Raw genomic sequence first — 26,695 nt, forward strand, 5'->3', positions numbered from 1 at the left:
GAAAGCACTGGAAAGAAAATAAAAGCATTTAATGCAAAACATTTTACCAAAAGTGTTTTTACAGCAATTTCCTGTCAATGGAGTCTCCCCTCACAGCACAAACCACCAATCCAAAGGCATTGTTAGGAAGCTGAGTACAAAACTGTCTCCTCGGCCACATGGAGAGGTAGGGAGAGCATCTCTGTCACCTGAAAACACCCAAGATGAACTGGGAAGCAAGGTTCAGGGTCTAGCCTACCAGGTCTACGTGATGGCAGCACCCACTGGAGTTTGGAGGACAACTCCACAGACTGCTTCATCTTTACCACAAAAGGCCTTTGTTAAGCTTCCCAGCAGTCTGTGGGTGTGCAATGGAAGCAGCTGGGCTGCCTGGCAGCTCTGTTACAGGGGTTTCCCTAATCATGGCAGGCCTGAAGCCAGGACAGACTACAGCCTGTGCCCCTGCAAAGAGCAGGCTTTAGGGAGGGCTGGAAAATAGTCATAACAGTTGTTTCTATTCCCACTCAGGTACTTCAGGCTGTAGTTTCTGGGGCCTGAGGACAGGTCTGCACTGGCCCCTATGGCTGCCCAGTGGCTCAGGGAAGGCCAGCCACTGGGAGGAACAAGTGGTGCAGCTACCCCAGGCTCATCCAGATTCACTGCTTCCCAGGCTGTCAGAGGCTTAAATGGGTACAGAGAGAGCTCATTCTGAAGTGAGTGAGGCCCTGCAGAGACTGGCAGCAGTCACTCCAGCCAGGATCCTGGCATGCCCACAAAGAGCAAGACACAGAACTGGTCCTTGTTGAGAAGTAACAAAGGCAGCTGGAAGGGCAGGGCAGGCTGGAGCCCTCTCCTCCCACCCCCAGAGCGCTGCAGCAGCACAGGCAGCTCCCCAGCAATGAATCCATTCCCTCTTTTGGCAGCCTTGGCTTGCCTGGAGGCGATTACCTGTCAAGGGAGCTCTTTCACCAGCAGGGCTGCTCACTGAAGAAGCCTCCTGCAAGGCCAGGCTCTGCCTGGTCTGCTGCCAGCCCGGCAGAGAAAGGCTCCAGCTAATCCCCAGTGGACCTGGGCTGCCTGCTCCCTGCCTAGCAAAACAACAACAAAAAAGCCTTCGAGGAAGATGCAGTGAGGGGAATGCAGCTCTCTAGAAAACAAAGCCACATTAACCAGCCTTAACAAAGCAACAGTTTTCTTCCCCTGTGGAAGGGCAGGCTGGTGCCTTCCCTCCCAGGACAGACTCTCTTTTGGGCTCTTTGGGGACACATAGGAGGCTGCCTCTTCTTTCTTGCTGTGCTGCTCCAGTGCAAGGCTCCCTGAGCTGCTACCAGGAGCTGAAGTCCCCAAAGCCTGTGATCTTCTTCTCCTTCTTTGCAGCTGTGCTGGTTGAGGGCCCATCATCTCCTGCACTGCGCTTCCTGGAGCCAAACAAAAACAAGTCTCAGGGACTGCTTGGTGGAACCAGGGCAGCTGGATGCCCTTCCTCTACCACCAACTGCAACAGCAGAGCCAGCCCATCCCCTAGCAGTTAGAGAGGAACACAAGCTCTGTGCCAGCATGGGGACTGCACAGGGGGTTGGGATGGGGGCCTCTGGCACACCCAAAAAGAGGGAGTCTGTCAGTCTGTGCAGATGGTTTGGGTCAGGCTTTGAACGCTTCCAGGAATGTATTAAAAACCCAACAAGTTCTCCAGGCCAGAGCTGAGGATTTAACAGCTGTACTCTTTTAGCACAGTCACAGAGAACATGTGAGCCATGAGTTCTCTCACCATCTTCTCACCTGCATTTGTGGCAGCAAAAGGATTTATGGGGCATTAGGTGCAAAGCAGCTGGGCAAGTTTGTCAGATCCTCTCCTCTCTCTTCAGCACAGCCTGTTGCAGTTGCTGCTGCTATTCTTAGCCTCTCTAAGGCAGAGTTTACAGCCCCATGGAAACACTATGAAGCCAGCTCACGTGCTGTGGTTTTATTGTCAGGTATCAGTAGCTGATAGGGAGAACCCTGAACCTGCCAAAGGGCTGCTGCAGCCTGAACTCCCATTTTCAAGGCAGGCTGCAGTGAGTGAAGGACCAGGAAAGAAAGGCCCATTCTATACTGTTTGGCCCTCTCCACAGAACTGCAAGCACTGCCTGGGTTTCCTCTGCAAACACAGTGCAGGCAGAATGGCAACAGTTTTAAGATGAAGATAGTACTTTAAGGGACAAGCAATATTTTGAAACCAAAACACCTAAGTGACGTACATGGCCTAATATATTTTTGTTCTCAGTAAGGCAAATGTAAGTCACACAGGCACATACAAGCTGGTTAAATAGCTGTCCACATCTGTTGTGTGCAGAAATAAACACCTTTATGCAGCAGACAAACAGGATTTTTGCAAATGTTTCAGAGAAGTCTGCAGAAAAGGAATTGGATATAGTTTATTTTCATTTATCCAAAACTTGTGCAAAAGTGCCACTCAGGTGGGATTCTGCAGTGTCCTTAGGAAAGCAGAGGATAGTGCCAATCCCAACAGGTGTACAAAGGGTGTCTGGGAGAAGATGCTCTAGGACAAGCCTCTACAACCAGCCAGTCACCCTGGAACTACTTGCCAGACACCCTGTGCTCCCAAGGCAAGCCTGGGAGGCTGCTCCCCTTTCTGGCCATTTCAGTTGTGCTGGTACAGCTGCCACTGAACAGGGAACCAGCTCTGCAGGCTGACATGGGCTCAAGGCAACAACTCTGTGCAGGGGAGAAGCTGCTAAAAGAGAAGCCTCTGTGGGACCATGGCCTTCAGAAATAGCTGCAGAAAAAGAAGAGAATAAAAGATGGTGTAGGAAGTGACACAGAACAGTTCCTCAAGGCCATCTTGGTCACATTCAAGTGCTAAAAGAAAAGCTCAGTTAAGTTGTAATCTTGAAAAACAAGAGGAGCAGAGGCAACTCTTTTCTGTTAGGACTGCATGAAGATGTCTTTGCAAGTCCTGCTGGCACACAGCAACCATCTGAGCAATAGCACTGAGTGTCCAGCAGGAGAGACAAGTAAAACACTCCAGAGATCAGATGGGCAGGGAACTCACGCTGCAGCCAAGTTGATGTATTTCCCAATCCCCTGCCGGTATGTTTTAAGAGTTTCAACCTCTTTCTTTGGTGGGACCACCTCAGCTTTCATTTTGGCTGCTTCTTCTTCCAGCTGGACCTTCTCTCTTTCGGCAGCAACCTGTGGGTAGGAGTGCAATCTGTTGCAAGAGCTAGTGCAGAGTAAGGTGAAAATCTCCATACACCTTTGAAGCTTTAAAGTGGTCTAAACCAGCAATCAGCACTGCTATGATTACAGGGCAGGCTTTAGGAGACAGACCTCAAGGGCTTCTACAAACAGGCTGTCTGCAGCCTTCAGAACTTGTCTCTCTTCTCACCTGCAGCTACCCACAGCTACTGTGGGCATTTGTAAAAGAAGCCATCCTAAGCGTGATGGACTGGGAGCTGTGCCAGACTCCGTCATGAGAGCTCTCTGCTGAAAGAGTGGCAACGATCCTGGCACACAAGGCAATGCTGAGCAGCAGCTGTTTAATCTTAGCTTGCAACCATATGGGCCAGGGGGCTGCCCATGTTGAAAGAAAAGGCATTAAGTTACAATCTTCTCCAAAGAAGACCTCTGGCCTTTCAAAAAAAATAACCAACCAAACTATTCTCACCTGAGCATCTGCCTCTTCATATGGGTCCACAAAAACAGTTGTTGTCTGAATTCGTATTTCCTCCTGGGAGCAGAAGAGAAGAATTGCAAATCAGGATACTGATGAGGTTGTGCCACCTCCCCCATCTCTGGCTTTCAGAGAAGCGTCAGCAGGTGAACTGCACTGCCACGAGGCCAAATGCATTGCCTGCCTCCTGCATAGCTCCTGGTGCTTCACAGGTACCTTAGGACGGTCTGTTTTTGGGTCACTTTCCACATTCTCCATAGCAGTCAGAGTCTCAAAGCCACCAACTACCCTAAAAGAGGAAGGACACATATTCCAGCTATCACAACGCACTCAGAATGTTCCTTCCAACTCATGTATCTAATTTGTGCCCACTACACTAGCAGATTTATAAATCATCATATCTGGGGGAAGGGGAATCAGCAACCCAACAGACTTGGTCAAGAAAGTAAAAATGTTTTCATTAACTTCTGATTTTTTACTTTCCCCCCCACCCCCCTAAATTCTGTGGCAGACCAAAGAGTGATATTAGGAAGAAAGTGAATTGTGACTACAGCAGTATGGGGAAGGAGTGACAGAGGTGTCCATAGTGTAACACACAGTAATGCTGAAAGCACAGGACTGCTCCAAAACTAACACAGGTTGGGGGATGATGAGGTTGAGAGCAGCCCTGCAGAAAAGGACTTGGGGGTGCTGGTGGGTGAGAAGCTGGACATGAGCCAGCAATGGGCACCTGCAGCCCAGAAGGCCAATAGCATCCTGGGCTGCATCAAAAGCAGCATGGGCAGCAGATGGAGAGAGGGGATTCTCCCACTCTGCTCTGCTCTGGTGAGACCTCACCTGGAGCACTGCATCCAGTTCTGGAGCCCTCAACACAGGAAGGACATGGACCTGATGGAGTGGGCCCAGAGGAGTGGCACAAAAATGATCAGGGGTCTGGAACACCTCTGCTACAAGGACAGGCTGAGGGAGCTGGGGTTGTTTAGCCTGGAGAAGAGGAGGCTCCAGGGAGACGTAATAACAACCTTCTGGTACCTGAAGAGGGCTACAAGAAGGTTGCACAGGGACTGTTTGCAAAGGCCTGCAGTGCCAGGACAAAGGGCAATGGTTTGAAATTAGAGAAGAGCAGATTTAGATTGGATGTCAGGAACAAGTTCTGCACCATGAGGGTGCTGGAACACTGGCACAGGTTGCCCAGGGAGGGAGTTGAGGCTCCGTCCCTGGAGATCTTCAAGGTCAGGCTTGACAGGGCTCTGGGTAAGCTGATCTAGTGGAGGATGTCCCTGCTGACTGCAGGGGGGTTGGACTAGAAGACCTTTGGAGGTCCCTTCCAACCCAAACCATTCTATGATTCTGTAAAATGCACATCACAACCACCAGCTTGTGAGGACTCTGTGCAAGCTGCAGAGCATGGAGTCACAGCCATGAAATAATGCTGGGACACTTTTCATGGCAGTTTTTGTGCACAAAGACATTAGATCCCTGGCCTCTCAGTTTTTGAGTCAGCATATCCAAACAGTTCCTTCAAAATGCTTAAGAGAGGCTGAAGACTTTCTGGACTGTTGCACATTAATTTAAAAAAAAAAAGTGTGGAACAATGGGAAAGTTCCAGAAAAGGCTATTTGGAAAGGATAAATGGGGGTGACCCAGATAATTCTAAGCTGTCATCCTGGCATCCATCCCAGCAAAATAACGGAATAGCGGAGACAGGACATGATTAAGAAAGAAAGGAAATAAGTAATGGCAATCAACAAGGTTTTGTGGAAAACAGCCTGTCAAACAACCTTCTCTCCTTGAGACAACAGATGTGCTACACAGGGACAACAGTGTCCAGGGAACAGGCTTCTGGAAGGAGGCTGATGTTTTGATTGAAAAAGCAGAAGGACATGAAGCAAAGGCAGCACACATGCAATGAAATTGGCTGCCAGGTGTCAAAAGCTAATTTTAAATAGGAAACACTGAGTCAGTTACGTTTCCAGGGGGTTCCTGCTGGGATCGGATCTTGGTCCCAGGGTATTTAACACTTTTATCCACATCATCACTCCCAATTAAATTTGAAAACAGCTATATTTAGAAGAGCAGTAAATAAAGATGAAGACAGGCTGCTGATGCCGAGCCATCCAGATCCCTTACAGAGCAGACTGTTGCTGGACAACATCTGGTTGAACAGAGCCAGGAACCAAAAGTACAGCTCCTGCTTAATGGTTGTGGAACAAAGCAAAGCAGTCATAACTCTCGAAAACACTGCTCCTGGAGCCAGGGGCTGGGAGTCTGGCAGCAAGGGCAGGACCTGGCCATCGAGGAGCCCTGGGCTGCCCCTAGGACAGGGTTGCCAACCCAAGAGTGAGCAATCCTCCAGCCGTAGTGGGCTGGCGACTGTTCTGAAGCCTTCTCTGGAAACTTTCAAGACCCATCTGGATGTGTTCCTGTGCAACCTGTGCTAGATTCTATGGTCCTGCTCTGGCAGGGATGTTGGACTTGACGATCTCCAGAGGTCCATTCCAACTCCTAACATCCTGTGAGCCTGTGATTACTGGGACCGTGGGTACCAGCACAGGCTGGCTCTTAAGAACTGGGCAGATAAAATGGCAGAAAAATATCAAATGAAATGAAACTAGTGGAGTACATTGAGGGTTTTATCAACTATCAAAGAAATGAATAATACCTTGACCAAAAAAAGGTATCATCTTCACAGGTGTTTGACACAATTACACACTTACACTACCACAACTCATTCTTGCAGGTGTTTGGCAGCCAGCCTGCCCTCTCCAGTCCCAGCATGACCCTGCCCAGATAGCACCAAGCGAAGCCCATGACCATCAGCTGTGATGGTCTCAGCTGATCCAAGAGAAACAGACCTACTACCAATCCACACCACACTATTTCCATGCTTCACACACTCCTCCCCAGAGCCACATGAACCAAACCGAAGAGGCTGACCACAGTGGTCTGAGAGGCAGGTTGAGTCCTTCTCATTCGCCACCCTTTGTGCTTAGTGGAGCACCACTGCCTCTTGCTGCTGTCCCACAGGCTGGGACAGGTACCAAACACAAGCAGAGAGATCCCATCACAGAAGATAAAGGGGTGTACATCAGCAAGGGTGCTGCTCAGCACAGGACCCAAGCAGAGCTGTCCTTGCTAACATCTCATTGCTGCTGCACTCCTCCAGACTTCTCCCCTTTGCTCCCCAAGGGCCTGTCAATACTCTGTAATCAGGTTGTGGCTTTTAAGAGCAATTAAAAGCCATGTGTGCGGGCTAGAACAGCCTCCTTCATTAGCAGCTAGAGGCAGCACACTGGGGAAAGCTGCTCAGGGCTTGAAGGCCCTGCATGAACTTTGGAAAGTTGGTAACAAAATCTCAATTTTAAAAATCCTCCTGCAGGCCAATAGCAGATTCCCTTACAATGCTGATGATTAACACACAGCCTAAGATACACACACAATATTGGAGGATTTTCTAGCCAACAGCTCATATGTTTTCATTTAATCAGGTTCTGATCATTTGAAATAGCCAGATCAGCTATGCCCTGGCAATCTCAGCTGAGTAATCCCTCAGCCCATAGCTAGACCTCCCACAGTGTTAGCCCTAATGCATTCTGGTGAAGCTCAGGAATCTGCAGTTGCTATGCTAATTAAACTTTATTGGCAACACGTTGTCACTTGTACATTGCACAAGGGCTGTGATAGATATGGCACTCACAGGTCAGCAGTAAATGACCTAAACAGTGTATTTTGACATGATCATAAAGGGCTGCAAGGGTAGAAGACAAACTTGTTATGCCTGCAGAGCATGCAATTCTCTTTTCTTCTTAGCTCCTTGTCTTCAAACCAGAGAACTGCCTTTTCTTTTTACACCCCTGCACTCTCTAAGAATTTGTAGGGCATCTCTAGACACATTAGTGTGGACATCACCAGCTCTCAATGTAGTTTCATGTCTTTAGACACTGTCATAATACCAATAAAAAAAAAGCCAATTTGAATACCAACCACCAGCTCAGAGAGGAGAGCTCTGACCAGAGGAACTGAAGATAATTGAGTAGTTACTTTTTTGTTCAGGGAGCACTTGGAAAGTCCAGCTGCAGCTGGTGTTTCATCAGTAAAAATTAAAATCCAAGAAGGACAAGATCTGATTGTGAACATCATCCATCCAGGGAAAAATGAACTACACACTAATCAAGCAAGCTCTCAAAACACCACACGTTGTTATTGTCGAATCCCAGGAGGCTACAGTGCTGCACTGAAATCAGTTTGACGATGCAAAGTGTCTAAGCTCATGCACTGACATCTCTTACAGCAATTGCTCCTCAAAGAATGAGGAAACCAACAGGCTGGGGTGGTTTGGGGGATTCTTTATCTGTCCCACAACACGTACTCTGGGTGTAAGAGCGAAAACTCACAGATAACTTGCCACAAAAAATGCCCATACAAGTCACATGCAGAAATGAATATCAGATCACTACATTAAAGCATAGACCCCCTCTAAACAGAGAGCTCTAATATTATCTTAATAGCCACTAACTTTGAACACAAAGAGATAAAGCCCAGTCAGTGAATAAATCTGAGCCTCAGGCCCAGAGGAGGGCCACAAAGATGCTCGAGGGGCTAGAGCACCTCTCCTATGAAGACAGGCTGAAAGAATTAGGCCTGTTAGAAGAGAAGGGCCTGGGGAACCTCAAAGCTACATTTCAATATCTGAAGAGGACCCACAAGAAGGCTGGGGAGGGACTGTTCAGAATGGCCTGAGTCGGTAGTACGAGGGGCAATAGTTTGAAACTGGAGCAGGAGAGATTTAGGTTGAGCATGAGGGGGAAGTTCTGCACAATGAGAGTGGTGAAATAATAAAACAGGCTGCCCAGGGATGTGGTTGAGGCCCCATCCCTGGCCACATTCAAGATTAGACTCAGTGTGGCCCTGGGCAGCCTGATCTAGTTGGAGGTGTCCCTGCTGCTGCAGGGGGGTTGGACAAGATGACCTTTGAGGGTTGCCTCCAGCCCAACACATTCTGTGACTCTGTAATCACATCTGCACATCATTTTCATTAAAACAAAACACAAAATGCAGACTCCCTAAGTTCAGAGCACTGTGCCTTCACACCCCTCAGGTGTGCTGAAAGCATTAGGGAGAGGGTGACAGGTCACACTGTGTTAAGTCTTTCTCATGCAACATCACTGTGCTAAGCTGGGAGCACAGCAGGGAAGGGCAGAAACAAGCTTAACCTTTTCTGTGGTTTCTGGCTCTCCTCCTTTTACCAGGTGCCACACAAGCTTTGTCCTCAGTCAGCCAAGCGAGGTTTACACAGATGCTCAGGTGACATTCAGTGGTGAAAAGGACAACATCTTCAAGACACCATTTCCATGAGAAGAAACAGTGAAATCAGAGGGTTTGCTGTGTGCTTCCAGGAGATGCTGAACAGAGAAATGATGATCTCAACTATATATTTAGCTCAGCATCCCTGAGACAGCTTGTATTTTTAGAGGAGCTTGATAAATGTTGCACTACACTTAAGCATGGACAGTGAGGTAGCTACATTTAGGAGTTGGGTTTGTTTGGTTTTTTTTTTTCTGCCAGCACAGTAATGAAAACAAAAATGTGCCCTTCCTTGTGCAGTTCAGCTTTCTTGAAAACCAAGCTAAGTTAGCCCTGGCAACCTTTGCATTTCAAATGTAGAGATGTTATTAAAAATCTTCCTTCCTTTTAAAGCTCCTTCATATAAACTAGCAACCTTGCTTCATAACCACTGTCAGTGTCTTTGCCTTAAGTGTAAGTGAAATATCTGGAGCAAGGTCTATCCATTTGCAATACATCAGTGGAAGTCTTGCTGCACATGAGTTAGTGCTGCTCTAAAAGCAAACTGCAGCTCCCCAGCAGTCTCACAGGCACTCACACAGGGACTTCCTATTTCTCCTATTTGTGCTTAGGAGACTGATAGGAATTGAGCCTTATGCAATGCTGGGGATGGCAGGGGTCCAAGGTGGCAGTTTCCTGGTCAGAAGATGATACAAGAACAATGACTTGGACTTCTTTAAAAAATGCTTTCAACCAGAAACAGAAAGCAGAAAGGAACATGGCTGTTCTGTAAACATATTCTGCCCTCAAAGTTAGTTTTATAAAAATGAATATATACATTTCTGTACCCACACAGAGAATAATATACACATGCACAAACAAGTACACTCAGGACAAAGTATTTGCTATGTATACACCCAAGCTGGAACAAGCCATCTGAACATGTAACCAGGCTGCAGTTGGAACATCTCAATCTCTCACATAAGGGCTTAATCCAGCAGGCAAGACACAGTAATGATAGGTGCTGAAAAATCAAACAACTTGCAAAAAAAGCAGCTTGAAACCAGACTTGACAGATGAACCTGGCATGTAAGGGCTTCTCTGCTTTGGCACAGGTTCTCTTCAGAGATCACACAACTCGTTTTGGAAACGACAGCAGCCCTCATGCAGCTCTGACAGCTCACTGCTCCTCTGTTGCAGGGCACCATGGCCACAGCTGCCACATGGAAGCCTGGTTTGTTTTCCCACCTTGTTTTCCCACCTTGCTCTTCACTCCTGTCCTGGTGTCTGGGGAGCAGACTCTACAGGTCAGGCTCCCTACACAGATTCAACAACAGAATCAGCTCTTCTGTCACACAATTTCTCCATTCTTCAGATGTACTAAAGCAGAAGAGCAACAATAACCTGATTTTGCCAGCTTAGAAGTCATTGGGGTTCAATGATTCAAATCATAGAGGGAATGTGGGAAGTGGGAACAGACACTGTAAATTAACTGCTACTTAACCGCTACTTAACCATACCCAGGCAACAGTGCCTGGGAGTTGGTTTATGCAGCTAATTATTTTAGAGGACAAGAGTTACTTACATTGCCCTGTTCTACAAAATTGCAACAGAAAGCACTTAGTACCAGTGATACATATCCAAAGAAAGAGAACTCTCTGAGGAGGAGGAGGGAACAAAAGAGAAGTGTGTGTCAGTTACTGACCAATGTGAACAAGTCTGAGGTTTTTCCCAAACCACCTTGTTCATTAATTCCAGGAACAAGAGAGTTGAGGAGTGAGCAGCAGAAACCTCGAGGGACAGTTCAAAGTCAGCTGCACAGCAGATATGTGCAGTCCCATCCGAAGGGGAAACCTCCTCCATGCACTCACCTCCTGTCTCAGCTGCCACATCCTTTCCTCAGTTCCTGACAAACACAAGTGATGCTCTGATAAACACACACACACAAAAACCCCAAATTCAGAAGCAGCACTTCTTCTATTGATCTGCATGGTTCAATCACCTTCCCCTGTTATTTTAAACATGCACTTCTTCATGTGCCCCTTTAGCTTTGGAACAGGCTCCCCCAAGACATCCCCAAAGCTGTCTCAGTTTTTCCTGGGGCTTTCTTTTTCCTTGGTTCTGAAGAAAGTGCAAACTGTTGGTGGAAGGCAGGCTGAAAGAACTCACTGTTGTGACTTCCCTGGATCTACATGCAGTCATTTTAGTGCTTACACAGCAATGTGGGACAAAGATTACATTTCTATTTCTGCTTATAAAGGGCAGGAATGGTTCACAGGAGTTGTGAACCATTGGAGTATTAGAAAATAAAGTAACAGCATGAATGGGATGTGCTTTCACCTGAATTCCATAAAGCACCATCCAGGAATGTGAATCTGCTGTAACTGTGGGGCATAACATCCCTGTAGCTCACACAGCTATGCAACAGCTGAACTTCCAGTTGTAGCATGGGTAAGACCAGACCACAACAGCAGCAGATGGAACCTTCCCCACGCAGCAGTCCCCTCCAAATGCTTCTCATCCCCTCTGTGCAGAGCAAATGAACGTTGGTTGGTTTACATTATTTGAGTTTCTAAATTAAACCTTTTACCAGCAAACTACAAGCCAGCAAAAGCCACCAGTTAGTTTCCATGTTAATTACATCATTCTCTAAGTCAAGAGAAATGGTAATTACTAGAAATGGTAATTACTAATTTAATCTAGACAGCTCTGCTGGAGCAGGAAATCCATGCAGCCTGCAACAAAACTCAAAGGGAAGGCATTCTTCTCTCACTCTGTTTTTGCTCCCCATCAAAGTCAAATTATCTCCTTTATTTTCAGTAACATCTGTCCTCATTACTGCCATCATGAAAAGACACCTTTCTTGTCCTTCAGTCACAGCCTCTCCTGAGACTTGAAAACTCCAGTGCACCAAGCCAACATGACACCTCTTCCTAGTCCCACTACCTGCAGCTGCTGTGTTTTCCAAACAGACTTAACAGCCAAACATCCAACATTCATAGCTGCTACTATGCAAAAAACGTGTTTCAGACCAGTGGGGACATGAAAGAGAATGAACTTTGCAATGTTCCATCCTACACAGGACCAAAAAAAGAGAAAGCAGGGGGGAATGCTTGCTCTTGGTTTCAGTTGAAAACAGTTGAGAAGTACTACATAAATTACAGAGAGGTCAAATTCTGCTCTCAGTGATATGTGACACTCACCAACATGAACCAGAGTTGCATAGAAAGAGCTGAGGGTATAGAGCCAAGATCAGAGCATTTAGGTTTTTATATTAACTGAAATAAGGAATCCTCAAATCTATATTAAAGTCACTACAGGCCAGTAAGCATCCAATTAAGACAACTTTAACATTCAAAGAAACAAATAATTCATTCTATTCTTAAACTTGGATGTTATCCCTAGATATGCTTCCCAGATATTATTGTGCTATACAGTCTGAGATCAGATACGGTCACCAAATCCTGGAATCACCCAGCATCTAAACTAGCAAACTGAAGCTGTTTCACTAGATGCAATCTCTGGAATATTTTGATTTTTATGGCTTTTAAAAACAAATTCAAGGTAAAAACAGCTGAAGGATTTTAATAACAGAATAGAGATCTTATGGGCTGCACACATCAGACTTTTCTATCAAATCTGTGAGTAAATTCAATTATTCAAGTATTCTAGATTAATACACTGACTGGAATGGATCTATTTAGTATCTTCATTTACATGCAAGACTGTCCAGAGGAAGACTTACCTGCTCTGTGTTCATATGATGATGTTTTTGTGTAGTTTTCATGCAAGGAGCCAAATGTGATTCTAAACCAACACTTTTTATAGCTTTGCCTTTGTATTTCAGCTAAAAACATTTGCTGTGCTGAAAAAGCAGCATCACTTCTTTATGCTGGCAACTAAGTTCATGCTTCTGAGTAGCAAGGACAATTCAAAAACTAAGAGTCTTTGCTAAAAGTGTGTAATTTCTGCTCTATACTCTGAACCACGTTTACTTGGACTGAAGGAATTCTTCTCTAAAGGGCAATGTACAGTGTGAAACATCACTTGAGCTATTTTGCTCCTAAGGTACTTGAGGTGTTCTACATGATGTGAAGGCTTTAGGGAGCAGGCAGTCCCTGCACTACAGCAAGCTCAGCTTCTCTCTAAGTTCTTTCCTGGTGAATTATGGTAAAACTGGAGCATCCTTGGGAAACACAGCAAAGACACTGGAGGACTATACAGGATGCTCACTGGAGCCAGGTTGCATTCAGAACTGAAGAACAGTCCCATTTTCAGCTGAGCTGTCCTAACCCAAATACTATTTGATGAGGTGGCAAGCTCAGGGTAACAGCATTATTGTATGGGATTTAATGGGATATTTGCAAGGAGGACTCAAATCGTAGCTTAAGTAAAACAGTCTTAAGATATGGGTAATGTAACTCCTCCAAAAATATACTTCCTCCCAGCTTTCAGTATTAGAATTTGCTTTATTTATCTGCTTGCACCAAATGACAAGGGAACTCCAACTTTTTCTAGGGCAGACTTGAGAAAGGAAAGAGAAATATATTTCAAAGGCTGCAATTATTGCAGAATCAGTACTGGAACTAATAGCACTAAAAGAATTGTTTAAAATGAAGGCAGTTTCTGCCTCAAGAACCCACAGCCAGAGAAGATAGATTAAATAGATCACTTTCATTGTACAGCACAGTTGTATGACACCCAATCAAAGTAAACAGCACATGCATTTATTTTCAATTGCTGCCTTTCAAATGGATAAAACTATGAAAAGAACAAAACCCAAATCTTGATTTAAAAACGACTGTACAACTCTCAGGAGCTACCAATAAGGCAGGCTTAGTAGAATTCCCCTTCCTGCCATTTGCACTGAGGCATTTGTTAGAACAGCTCTGCACGGCATGGTAAATGCCATGGACCTGCAACAGGAGAAGCAGAGATTTTGTAACAGAGAGATTTTGTAATATCTTCTGTGATAAATATCTTCATCTTTAGCATGTGAGGGCGTGACTAGAAAATACTTCTGGAAGGAAAAGATTTTGGAAGGAAGTTCCCTTGCTACCTTAGCATTGGTAATATCTCTGTACATACACATAAACATATATATATATATATATATATATATATATATATACACACACACACATGTGCACACAAACATACTGATTTTATACCAATGGTAATTGTCAGGAATAAAAGAAAAGAAGCACAGAGTGAAAAAAAAAATAAAGGGGGCTACAGGAGCCTATGTAGAAGCTCTGTGATCTATGCTATGACAAAGAACAGCCCTGTCATAACTGATTTCCTGGCTGACAGCTCTTACGAGTGTCAGTGTTGAAGAGGCAATCTCTTGTGTCCCAGCAATTAGCACGCACAAATATTAACATGGTTGGCTACAGGACCATGATTACTTTGTTCATGACTCCCTGGAGGGCCGCACACAGAAAGGAGGTAAGGCAACTTACAGTGATGGAAGGAGAAAAAAAGGAGAAGTCTGATGACTGGCACTGAAGTGATGCTGGCCACTTACTCATGACCAAGAGAACTGGATTGTGAGACAAGATTTTGCTCCAGGTCAATGCCAAGAATCTGTAGCCTCTTCTCTTTCGCCTTCAGACACACAGGAGAGTATGTTTGCTCAGAACATCCTTCACTCACCTTCCAAAAACTGTATGCTTTTTGTCCAGATATGCACAAGAGCGGAATGTGATGAAGCTGGAATGAAGAAAGACGTAAGTTAGCAAACTGACTCATTGGCATTCAACAACAGCCTTAGAGATAACTGTTCCAACCTCTCTACCACGGGCAAGAACATCTCTCAGCTAGCCTTAGTTGCTCCAGACCTCATCCAAAACAGCCTTGAATGCCTCCAGAGAAGGGGCATCCACAACCTCTTTGGACAACCCATTCCAGAGTCTCACCACCCTTGTACTGAAGAACTTCTTCCTAAGCTCCAGTCTAACCCTGCTCTCCCTCAGCTTCCTCCTTCTCCTGTTGCTAGACACCCTTATGAAAAGTCTCTCTCCAGCCTTCCTGTAGGATCCCTTCAGGTACTGGAAAGCAGCTATAAGATCCCCTAGAATCTTCTCTTCTCCAAGCTTAAAGCCACAAAGTGTATGCAAAAGCTGTCCGAGAGAGGACAAGCTCCCTCTATGGCTCCTTTCTGGGAGCCCTCCTGGCCAAACATCCTTTAACTCCTCTGTTTCATCTTGGATTTCTGAACCTTTGACTCCTCATTTTCACACCTTACTAACAAGCCCTAAACAGTACTTCAAGCATGGTGCCTTGCACAAAGTCTAAAATTCATCTCAGCATCTGCCTCTTTCATTCACTTGGCCTTTTGGTGATCCATTTCTACTCTGGACACAGTAAATTTGTGCTTCAGATACAAGCATGGCAGAAGAACAAAATGTCCAAAGGAATGAAAACCTGTGAAACCTGGATTTTTAATTAATTGGACTTTTAATTGGGGGTTGTATTTTTAAGCATGGGAACTAAAGCACCAAATCCAAAGCAATCCTTACTACTGCAACTTTTCTCTAAAGCTTAATGCTTCTTTGGAAAACTTGGACTATGAGCCTATGAGACAGAGGTTTCCACACTGTGGTCTGCAGACCACAATGGCCCATTTTGGCTGGACATGGAGTGCTGGCTCTCCTCCCTGTCTCCATCTGCTAAACTACATTAGAGACAGCTAAAAATATATAAGCATTCCAGAAGCACTTTTCCATATAAGCAGCTGCCTCAGGAAGTTACATGATTGCAGTGAGGAGGGGCTGCAATCTGCCAGACAATCCATAGCTTGCTCTAGGAAAGCTTTGAGATGCTGTGTGCAGAATGCAAACTCCCACAAAGGTCAAACACTGCAAGTTAGCCTTGTGCATGGGTCTTTGCACCACTTTGTTGCCAGATATCCAACACTTAAGATCATCAAGTGGTCAGTTGTGTGGCATGCTAATATAAAAAATCTGAGCAATAGTGCACGTACAGAGAAACTTCCTCATCCATCACCACAGTCAAAATAAAATTAAGGGGAATGGAATTAACATAACTCAGGATGATGCTGGAGGAGAAGTGCTAAACATTACTCCAGCAACACCTTACCCAGGGCACCCAACTCACCCTGCACTGCAGTGCCTATCATGTATGTGGAGAACCATTCACCCAGTTCCTAAGGTGGCAACAGTTGCCAGAAATGTCTAAACACTGCCTAAGGAGCTTCATAAATAGGGGCAGCTGGAGTCTCTCAAAGACTTCACATAGAAAGGAACTTCATATTTCATTTGCAAACTTTAGGGAAACATAGGATCTCATCCACAGCAGCAGACGATGTGACTCAGTATGGCACATCACTCATGAACTGTCTCTGTAACTTCTGTTTCTAGAATATTTAAAAAAAGAAAAAAAAAAGCCTTTACTGTCTCCTAATTTAGCACCTGAGTGCTGGCACTAACATTCAAATCCAGAATAAGCTCTACAGCAACTCCATCCTACAAACTGTTCAACGCCTTTATGTGAGGAAGCCTATTAAAGGCCCTGAAACAAGCATTTGTGTTTAATTAAAGCTAACCACACTCCTGCAGAGTTTACAAGCCATAATAATGCTTAGCATCACAAAGACCAACACCAAGAAACCCCTCTCTGCCTCCCTCCCCAGGCCCAACAGGCAGTACTGTACACAAACACATGTTCTCTTTCCTGGGACTCCCAATTAACCAACCACTTTTTATACTGTTAGAGAGCAACCAATAAGCAGTTGGCTCAAAGTGACAGAACATGTTCAAAAGGTTGCAGGCAAACTCCTGTATTAATGTTACACATAAAGAAGGTTATTACAGCTGCAATATCTTTGCATTTCATTTGTTGTTCTTCCTGTTTCTTCATTCCTCCCCCCCCCTTTTAGTGCTCATTCTGCTTTTGTACATCAATAAAAAGTCATTCTCAGTTCCAGAGTCTGCACTCTGCTGCCTCTGGGTTCTACACAATTCAACAGTGCTGAGCTGTTCTCATTTATTTATAAACTAAGAGAGTAAAAAGAAGCAACATTTCCACAGAGTGCACGTTCCCCTTCATTAAGCCCTTTCAAGAAGTTCAGTATGGGGCTAAATTTAAATAGAGTGGAGAGGTGTAATGATATAGCAGGGATGCTGAAAGAAAGAAAAGGAACAAAAACTTCAAATCACACCACCAGGAGAGAGAAATTAACAATGTAATAAACCTACAGGTCTTCTTGCAGTGCTCCCCTTTGCTCCTGGCTTGGGCAACAGCAGCTGCAGCTACACTGATTTCAATATGCAGCACTCAACAGAATACTTCACTTGACTGAACTTTAAAGAGTAGCTGGTAAAATGTCATTTGTTTTCTTAACAGACTAAGACACAATGTCTAGAGGGAAACAATAAAACACAAGAAGCAAGTGACTACTTACAACTGGGATTTGTTTGTGTTGGGTCCTGAATTGGCCATGCTGAGAACACCACGTCCTGTGTGAGACAAATTGGGCTTGAATTCATCTTTGAAAGGTTTTCCCCAGTAAGATTCTCCTCCTTAAAGAGAAAAGATGATAGAAGAAATGTTTGTTTTCATTAGTTTCTCCACTACATTTCGTAACAGGCACTGACATGAAATTCAAGGTTTCTGGCACTTCTGATCACTACATGTATAATATATTCTTACCTCATCCCATCACTAGGTTAGTATCTGAGCACGCCCTTGAAATCAGATGTTTGCAGCTGGCAACACAATTCTCTGTCCCCACACTGCCAACTGTTTATCAACAGCATTATCTATTGTGTGCTAAAGAACTGGCAAGGATTGAATTTTTTACTGTTGGTTCACCATAATTTTCCTGTTTTTGTTTTGTTTTGTTTTTTGTTTCCCCAGACATTAAATCTTTCAAAACAAATTTCTAATTTAATTGCACTCTGGCTATAGCATTGCTCCTGGAAATCAAATATCAGGGAGATAAAATCCGTTCAGAGAATCAACAGAGATCAGGAGCCATAAGCTCAAACACTTCATTCCTGCTAAACAATGAAGGAGGATGATATATACTGCTCCAAAATAAAAGGCAAGAATTAAGATATTTGGCCTACATACTCAGATGATGCAAACACTTGAATGCAATGAAATCAAAAGGATGATACAATTTTGCACCCAGCCCTCCAAAGCCTGTATTTCTTTTCTGTGTCTGTGGACATAAAAAGAGGGTCTGGGAGACCTCTCCTCCTGGCTGTCATTTTTACGTTATTTATGATAGATCTGACATTTTCATTTGCATTTTCCTCTAGGATCATTCTTAACAAGAAAAAAAAAGAAGGTTGAGATGAGTCACAGTTTTTGAATCAAATTCGTAATCTTGTTTAACAAACCATGAAAAATATTTAACCCTAGGATAGTATCAAAAATGAAACAAACACAAATATCCAAACAGGCAGCAAGAGTGGGCCAGCTGCAGAACTGGCTCAAGATGCCTCCAGAGCAATTGTACTGCTTGTGAAGCAGGAGGTCAGTAAAGCACCTGCAGGACTCAGATCTGTATTACATGTGCATGTGTAAAACAGAAAAGCAATTTGATGATATGACTGCACAGGCAAGTGGCAAATAGAACTGAGGAATGAACCAGGATCCTACTGAAAACCTTATGCAGCAAATCACAAGAGTGAATCAAGTGAGAAAAGAGTTTCAAGTGATACCATGAAAACAAAGCATCACACGTGGACAGCCGCAAGTGCAAGTGGAATTAAGTAAGCAGGAAATTTTGGAAGAAACGGACCCATTTCAAACCCCAATTAATCATGCTCAAAAGACCTATTAATAGAGTTGCATGTTGCCTGCTCTGCAATTTGACAAGAGGCAGCAAAAGGGGACAAGCCCTGTAGGGATTTTCTGCAATCAGGAGCAGAGAAGTGATTACTTCAGCAATCTCTGGCCACTGAATATTTTGAGATCAGCTAAATTACATCAGCTTGATCCCATATCCCAGTCTCTTTCAGCAGTGGGTGAAAGGGGTATAGTGGAGCTGTGGCCAGGGATACTGCATTGAAGATGGAGCCAAACCCCACATATTCTAGCCAAATCTAAAGTATTCCACCTATTAGAAAATGTCTTACCAGAAGCCAGTAATTTTCTTTGCTAATGAATCTCCTTGTGTGTGCCAAGAGAGGTTGCTTGTGCAATGCCTGCTGCCTACTTTGCCCAGAAAAACAATATTCTCATAAGTTAGTAAATAAACAAGTTGCACTAGATATAGCAAGGCTCCACACCAACAGGTGCTGCCCAAACCCAGCAACACACCTGCAAAGCCTGTAGACCCTCTGCCCATCAACAGCACTATGCTCTGTGCACAACTTCTCTTCCCCTCCCTGCCTTTCAGTTTTCACCTTTCCACTTCCACCTGGCCTGGAGGAGCAACACCAGGACTGCACCACCACATGCTGTGGTGCCATTGCTTCAAGCCTGTGTTTTCTGTCCTTGGTCATAGCCAAGTAACAGCCTTCATTTGGACTTCCCCTAGAGAAACACGTCATTTACTTCAAAGGAGTCCTCATTATTTGTAAAGCAGATGCAGTTGCTATGAGTCCTAACCTAGAGAAGCATTTGCTGTCTAGAAATGTTCAGATGATACGCAAAGAACACAGCCTATTGAGAGATGGTGCACAGCAGCAAGTGGCCAAACCCTTGAGTCTGTTACATCCTTCAAATGCTCCCAGCTGATGCTGGGACTACAGTGTTGTCAGACTGCTGAGAGAGTGGAATCAAGCCTGAAGCCTTCGCTGGGCGACGAAAATAATTCAAAAGGACAAAGAAAAATCGTGAATGACAGAGAGATTCTTTCTGGCACAACAAGCAACCAGAGCCAAGAGCTTGGAGACAGGAGCAATGAGCTCTGCCTATTTATTTTTGTATGATTTCATTTCAGATCACACACTGTGGGTCAGAATTGATCTCTCATGTAAGCAGGCTAACTTTGGTTCATTCTAGTTCTCTGGAAAAAAGTGCTAATATTTCAGTAGATAGCTACAGCATGAGATCCAGTCCCTGCCTCCTCTCTGTCTGCCATACAGCTGTTTCCAAGGCTAATTCTGTCTGCCCAGGAGCTGCAGCAAGAACAGAGAATGGTCTGGGCAGCATTCATCTAAAAGGCCATAGCTGGAGTATCTGTGGAGGCCTGGCAGCATGGGCTGCCAAGGGGCAGGGGAGACACTGCAAAGGCAGCAAGACAGCAGTACAGGAATAGTTTGGGGAATAGTCTTGTTCTGTTTTAAAGAAAAAAACCAAACCCAAATGTTTAAATTAAAAATATTTTAAAACCCCCAAATAAAACAAACAAAGAAGAAAGGAAAAAACCTCACCAACCAACCAACTAACCAACCAAACACAACTACACAAACAAAACAACAACACCCCAAATGTATTCTCCTCAAATTAAAAATAGCTCAAATGTGCTGTTTATTAAACTCCTGCTAATCTCTGGAATTGTTCGAGGCTTCAAGTATCTGCTTGAAGCAGGACCAGACAGAGCAAGCCAGAAGATGGTGAGTTAAATGTATACATTTTTTTAATTACTGAAACTCAGAATCACCTTCTCCCTGAAGATTAAGTACAGATCCCACATTAATCTATAGCTGTGACAGCATAGGCTCAGCCATAGGGATCTGGAACAGGGATTTTAGATTCTTACATCATGCTCTCTACAGTAGAGCTGAGTTGGAAAAGCAACTCAGAGGTTACAGACTTCCAACTGATAATTAGGAGGCATTCAGAAGTACCTAGCAGATTGTACTGTTGATTCCCAGCAGGGCTGAGAGATATGGCTGTGCCATCTTTCTCATTTTCTGAAAGCAGAATGGATGCAGACAGACAGGAGATGAGACTGTGGCACCCTCTCATGTTACACTTCCAGTATATGCCATGAGGGGAGGTGGCTCCTCCTCACACTCCCCAAATCCTCCTTTGAAAGCACAAAGATCATCACTCACTATATGTGGAGTCAGGATGATGCAAAAATCTCCCCCTGAAGTTGACTCAGCAGCCCACAAGCAAAGCCCAAAGAAAACAAGAACTGGCTCTGGGTGTTAGATTCACAGCGGGCAGCACTGCCTGTCACTTCACCTTCCTCTCAGGTTACTCCTTGATAAGATTATCTCCTGTCACAGTGGAGCTGTGTGCCTACTGGACTTGCAAATGTTTCTGAGATCCTATTACAAAAAGTGCTGGAAAAAAAATTCTAGGCTAAAAATTAGAGGGGCAGACATAGCAGCAGACATGGCCCCACATGGGTGCTGCCACTGGCTGGATCGGTGCAGCCCCCACAACCCTGCACATGGAGGTCTCTTGTTTGCACAAAGCTGCAAATGCACCTGGGATCAGCCATGAAAATACACTGCCCTTCTAGCAACATTTAATCCATACAATGCAAAGCCTTCAGGAGCCACAGAAAAAATAATCTCATGCCTAGCCAGCTACCCAAGATTCAAAGCTGAAGGCAGCTGGGAGCCACTTCTCCACATTTTTAATAAAAAAGAAACATTCTCTTAAATTAAAGAGGTGTTTAGCTAACTCTTACACAGAGATGAAACCAAACAGACCACAGAGCTCATAGGAAAAATGAGACTGTATTCATCATTTCCATGGCTAGCCAGAGTGGTGAGATATATTTAGTCTGTAACTGAGGCGTGGTTAGTTATGCAGTCTTATATCTGCATCTTGTGCTGATAGTGAAAAGGTGACTAGATCCAAACTGACATCTGAGGCAATCACACATCAGCAACTGCACAGAAAAAAAAAAAGTCACATTTTCAGACTGCTTTTGCACTAACCCACCCCTTTTCTTTTACAGACTTTGTTCCTTCTAAAGATATTTTTTTTCCCCTAACGTAATTTTTTAGGTAAAATTAAAGTAGTTGTACAACTTTTTTTTTTTTTTTCTGCAAAGAGCTATGAGATGCACCTGAAGCTTGAGAAATGTAGCATTCCTAAAGCCAGGTGTGGGCTGGGAATCATCATTCATGACAGTTGTGATTTTAAATAAATCCTTCCTTTTTCTGGCATAAAATTGCTAAGCAGTGGTAAGGAAGTGGGAGGGCTCTGATTCACAAAAATGATGGCTTACTTGCTGTAATTTTCTGCTTGTCATTTGGAACAACGAGGTACATAATAACATCTGACACTTCTGTAGAGCTTTCCAAGTGAGATTCTGGAACAATTCTGCAAATATGAAAGCCTTGGCTCAGCCAGGAAGTGTTGCTCTCCTTTCAGATAAGAGGCTAGGGTACTTCTAACCCCACATAGCAGAGGCTGGATTTTCAGAGGGGCTGCAATCTTAAAGGAGTGTATTGCCAGATAAAAAGGTCTTGCTCTTGTCCTCTTGCTGAGCTTCAATCATTCCAGAAGGCCTCTAAACCCTGCTACATTTTAGGAAACCACACTGCAGAACTGACCAAGTTTGTTCACAGTCCATTGCTATTGACAGTTCAGAGGAGCTCTACTTGTTGCCAAGGAAAAAAGCAATTCCTGTCTACCAGTGGTATTTTGGCCTGGAATTTTACAGCCAGTTTATGCCTGTTTTGTGCCTCCTGGATTCATAATGGACAGAGGCACACACAAACCAATTTATGAGACCTTCCAACAGGTTGCAAGTAAAAGTAGCTGAAAAACACCTGTGCTGCTTTGAAAATGTAATGCTTTGTGTATAGTTTCCCCCTCTCCACACAAAAGCTTTAGGACATTAAGCCTGTTTTTCCTACATGTGAATTTTCTTCTGTTATCTGGAACATTGAAAACACATAGCAGCTGCTCCACTTGCACTAGCATGAGTTAGAATTACTCACAGTGTTCAACCACTTAGTTGCCATGAAGAGCAGAAAAAAGAGATACATGACAAATCTAAAATTCTCTTGCAAATAATTAATCATTACAAAGACTGACCATGACTCAGCTCATTGCTCTGCACGCAGCCTCGATGGGAGGTTATTTTGTTACAAAAGAAATAAGCTGCTGCAGCACAATAACATTTCTCCCAGTAGCCTGATGAGACATTAAGTTGAAGGCTGTAGAAAATTAGTTTGGTGCTCTAAAGCAGTGTCAGCCTTACAGGAGCTCATACCTAACTGCTCTGGAGATGCAGGTCTGCTGGCTAAGCTAGGCTAAAGCGCTATTCCCCACGCTCTTTCCAGAGTGTATCTCAACTTCCAGGTATCACAATGCTGATTTCCACTCTCCTCTATCCTAAGGTTAACTGCTGAGTACCAGGAGTCGGTTGTCCTTCTTGTGTCTGCTAGGTCACAGCTACTTTTGTGACAACCTAACCAAATAATCAAAAAGGACACACTGGGGTACTGCATAACCAATAAAAAAGAATTAAGGATCAGTGCTGCTTACAGCTTGGACTGCTCAGCTGGAGTGGCTGTGGAAGAGGACAGTCAGTAACAACCAGCTTGGCCTTTTACAAGGGTTCCAAACCACAAGCATGCTTATTTAGGTGAGCTGAGAGCAGAGGTGTGTACGTGTGACATGTAACCTTATGTCATGTTGGACTGAATGTGCCCAGATCCACCCAGAGCTGAACAGTCCAGGGCTTAGTTAGCAATGGAGTGGGTGATCACCCAAGCATTTGGCTATTGCAACCATAAACCCAGCACCTGTTGCTGAACATGGGATGAGTGTCAGATGCCAGAAACCAAATGGTGGGGAGGTTTTTGAACAAGTCTGTTCCAGTTCCTGAGCTGAGGAACAGGAATAATTAAGTGTATATTAAGAAAAAGAAAAATATATACAGGCTTCATGTACCTTCCATGTATCAGCTTGGAAAAGATGTGGTTTTTTTTTAAGCAAACAGACAAACAAAACCCCATCTCAAACCTCTTAGCCAGAAAATTTCAATTAAAGCAGAAGGTTCTCTGTGGAAGAGGAAACAAAGGATGTTCTTTTTTTCCCTAAAGTCTTCCCACAAAAGGCTCTAACAGGAACAATTCTGGCAGTTTAAAATACCTCCACTTAAAAGGTAACCTTCAGAGAGTATTCCTTATTGCCAAGTGAAATATCTGGGAAGGAAGCCCTGTCCTACTCCTCATATGCTTCACTGATGCTACAGAAGTCAAGCAAACATCTAAAGACCATTAAATCTTATGGGCTTTTTGGCTTTCAAAGATGCATCTTTTAATATTTCTTTTAAGTAGTGAGTCAAAGAAATACTAAAATTCCTTCCAGCTGCCTTGAGAAATAAAAAAGGGCATTTATACTAAAAATATCATAGACGACCCAGGTAAAAAAGGTGCAAAGTACTGAATCCCCCAGTGCTTTACTCCAAAGGTTTCTTAACATGAATGCTTGTGATCACATCACAGAATCACCAAATCACTCTTTTTGGAAAAGATCTTCAAGATCATCAAATCCAACCATTATCTAACTCTACCAGGGCCACTACTACACCATATCCTTGAGCACAAGAAAACCAATGGACAAAAATTTCTACACCACAGGAGGCTTGGAGAGAGCATCACTACATCTGCTGTGTTCTTACACTGCCCTGAGTTGTACCTTCCTCTGGCCAAGCTGCTGTGGAGAGGACACAGAGCCAGACAGGCACCTTAGGTCTGGCCACCTTCCTACAGCACGTGGCTCGAGATACATAAGCGAGGTTCCTGCCTCACATACAAGTGCTTAGGATCTATCAGGTAGTCAGGAACAAATCCTGGCAGATTGCTACACTCTGTGAACTAAGTGGCTGCATTTAAATAAGTATTAAACACACAGGAATGAGTTCAAAAGAAATCTAGCAGCCCACCAGGCTGTCCATCCACACGTTTTCTTGTCACATTATTGTATGCAATAAGTGGTTCTGTGAGAATACCTAAAATTCACCTGTCTTAGAAAAAAAATCAAACCCACTCAGTTGCAAAGAGGATAGTTGCATTGTTTGAGGTCTGCAATGACTGCAAACAGTCTCTACAAATCTGCAACACTTATCCATCTCAGTCTACACTGTCCATCTTCTCAGAGCTTTAATAGCCCTGACAGGTGTTTGGGAGGTGTGTCGCCTGCAATGTGCTCATACGGAACTGAGAATGACAAGGAGGAAAACAACATGGAACAGACTAGAGGTCATGAGACTCCTTTTTTTAAGTAAAGGAATATACATAGGAGGTCGTCTCCCCTAGGGGCTTATTTGCACTTTACTTCCTACTTGCTTTGCCAGTACAGCTGTGTCTTGACCCTCAATTCAGCTGCACTGCCAGTCCTCTGCCAACTGTTGAGCTGTGTCACAATACTTCTACCATTTGCACAGAGACAAGTGTGACAGCAGCAAGTTAATTTTCATTCCATAGAAGGGTCTGAACTCTACCCTAGGAAGGGTGAAAGGTGTCTGAGTCAACCTGTTAAATTTCTCCCATCTCCTGACACCTCTTTAATTTCTCATTTTAAAAGATGTTCCTAGTTATGTCTTTTGGGATTTGAACTGAAACTTTCCTTGCAACAAAATGAAATCACATTTCTTTTGACAGCCCAAGCATATGCAGGAAGAAATCTTGTTAAAGGGCTTTTGCCATCAGAACATGGAACTTTTAACTAGTCTCACATCTTGCAGCATGCAACTGTTGATTATTACATGCAATAGAAGAAAAGCTATTAGTCAACTCACAACATTATTTACAAATTAAACAGAGTTGAAGCATTTAACAACTCCAAAGACAACTTCTTTGGATGAGCTGTGAGCACAGAAGAATACAGTGCTTGCATATACAAGTGACACAGGTATAAAGTAGAATGAAAATGCCCAGAACCCCACGGGATGAAGAGCGGAGCTGTGGAGGCTGCGACACCTACAAGTGGGTAGATTAAAGGTGCAAGTGGAAAATGAGCACATTCACAGCAGCAAGACATATCTAATCTGGTGGGCAAGGCTCTGAAGACCCTTCAGCTGCTATGGCCATGTCTGAAATAACCGCCATGCAGATCTCCAACTAAGAACAGGCAGAAGAATTTAGTAACAGTGAAACCTAAAAGTCAGAAAAAGAGCAGCTTGGGCTTTCCAAGGCATCTAGCTGGGAGAACAGATGGCACCTGGCCATTCACCAATTCTGAGGCAGGTCTCAAGTATTTCATTAACACTGAATTTTATAGCAGCTTTGCATGAATGTATTTCTTCCTTTGTTCTTTGCTCTCGAAGGTCAGCTGTAAAATCATTATAATTTATTTATTTTCTGGAAGAAAAAGGAAGTACAGACCCAACAAGAATTCTGCCTGGAAAAGTACCCAAGCTTCAGAACCAGAATGTAATGGATGAAATTTTGAGCACAATTAAAAAAGTCAAAAAAGTATAACAATAAAACTTCTGCTTTCAGGTAGAAATACTCACAGATAGAAAAGTTTAGAAATTGTAGAAAATTTTATTCTACAAGGTGTCTGGAGACAAATGTAACAACACAGTACAGGAAGTAAAACCAGTTTACTTGATTCAAACTCAGCCTTACCTGTTCCTGTTCCAGTTGGGTCACCTCCTTGGATCTGCAGAATTAAAATAATGGGTTATATATGTATCTGGATGAAAGATATTAAATACTTAAAAGCCACTTCTGCTCAGTGTTATACAGAATCATAAAATGGTTTTGGTTGGAAGGGACCTCCAAAGGTCATCCTAGTCCAACCCCCCTGCGGTCCAGGAAGACCTTAGAGCAGCCTTCCAGTACATGAAAGGGGATACAAGAAGGCTGTAGAGGGACTGTTTGCAAAGGCCTGTAGGGATAGGATAAGGGGTAATGG

At 44.0% G+C, this 26,695-nt stretch overlaps 1 protein-coding gene across 2 annotated transcripts in view; it reads right to left on the bottom strand.

The window, feature by feature from the left end:
* Positions 1–1,167: 1,167 nt before the first annotated feature.
* The window catches only part of PPIL2 (peptidylprolyl isomerase like 2), a 76,334-nt gene continuing 50,806 nt past the window's right edge, over positions 1,168–26,695 (bottom strand). The window contains exons 14-21 of one of the 2 annotated variants that reach the window (XM_054392542.1): positions 26,407–26,440; positions 17,361–17,478; positions 14,591–14,647; positions 3,869–3,941; positions 3,647–3,709; positions 3,032–3,171; positions 2,954–2,956; positions 2,019–2,070 (exon numbers count right to left, since the gene is read on the bottom strand). In XM_054392542.1, the coding sequence (XP_054248517.1) occupies positions 2,019–2,070; positions 2,954–2,956; positions 3,032–3,171; positions 3,647–3,709; positions 3,869–3,941; positions 14,591–14,647; positions 17,361–17,478; positions 26,407–26,440 (540 nt within the window). Of the gene's footprint in view, positions 1,398–2,018; positions 2,071–2,953; positions 2,957–3,031; positions 3,172–3,646; positions 3,710–3,868; positions 3,942–14,590; positions 14,648–17,360; positions 17,479–26,406; positions 26,441–26,695 lie in introns of those variants that run through there. The other variant, XM_054392540.1, reaches the window with a different exon arrangement.

The sequence above is a fragment of the Indicator indicator genome, chromosome 26 (assembly GCF_027791375.1).
Source record: "Indicator indicator isolate 239-I01 chromosome 26, UM_Iind_1.1, whole genome shotgun sequence".
NCBI lineage: Eukaryota > Metazoa > Chordata > Aves > Piciformes > Indicatoridae > Indicator > Indicator indicator.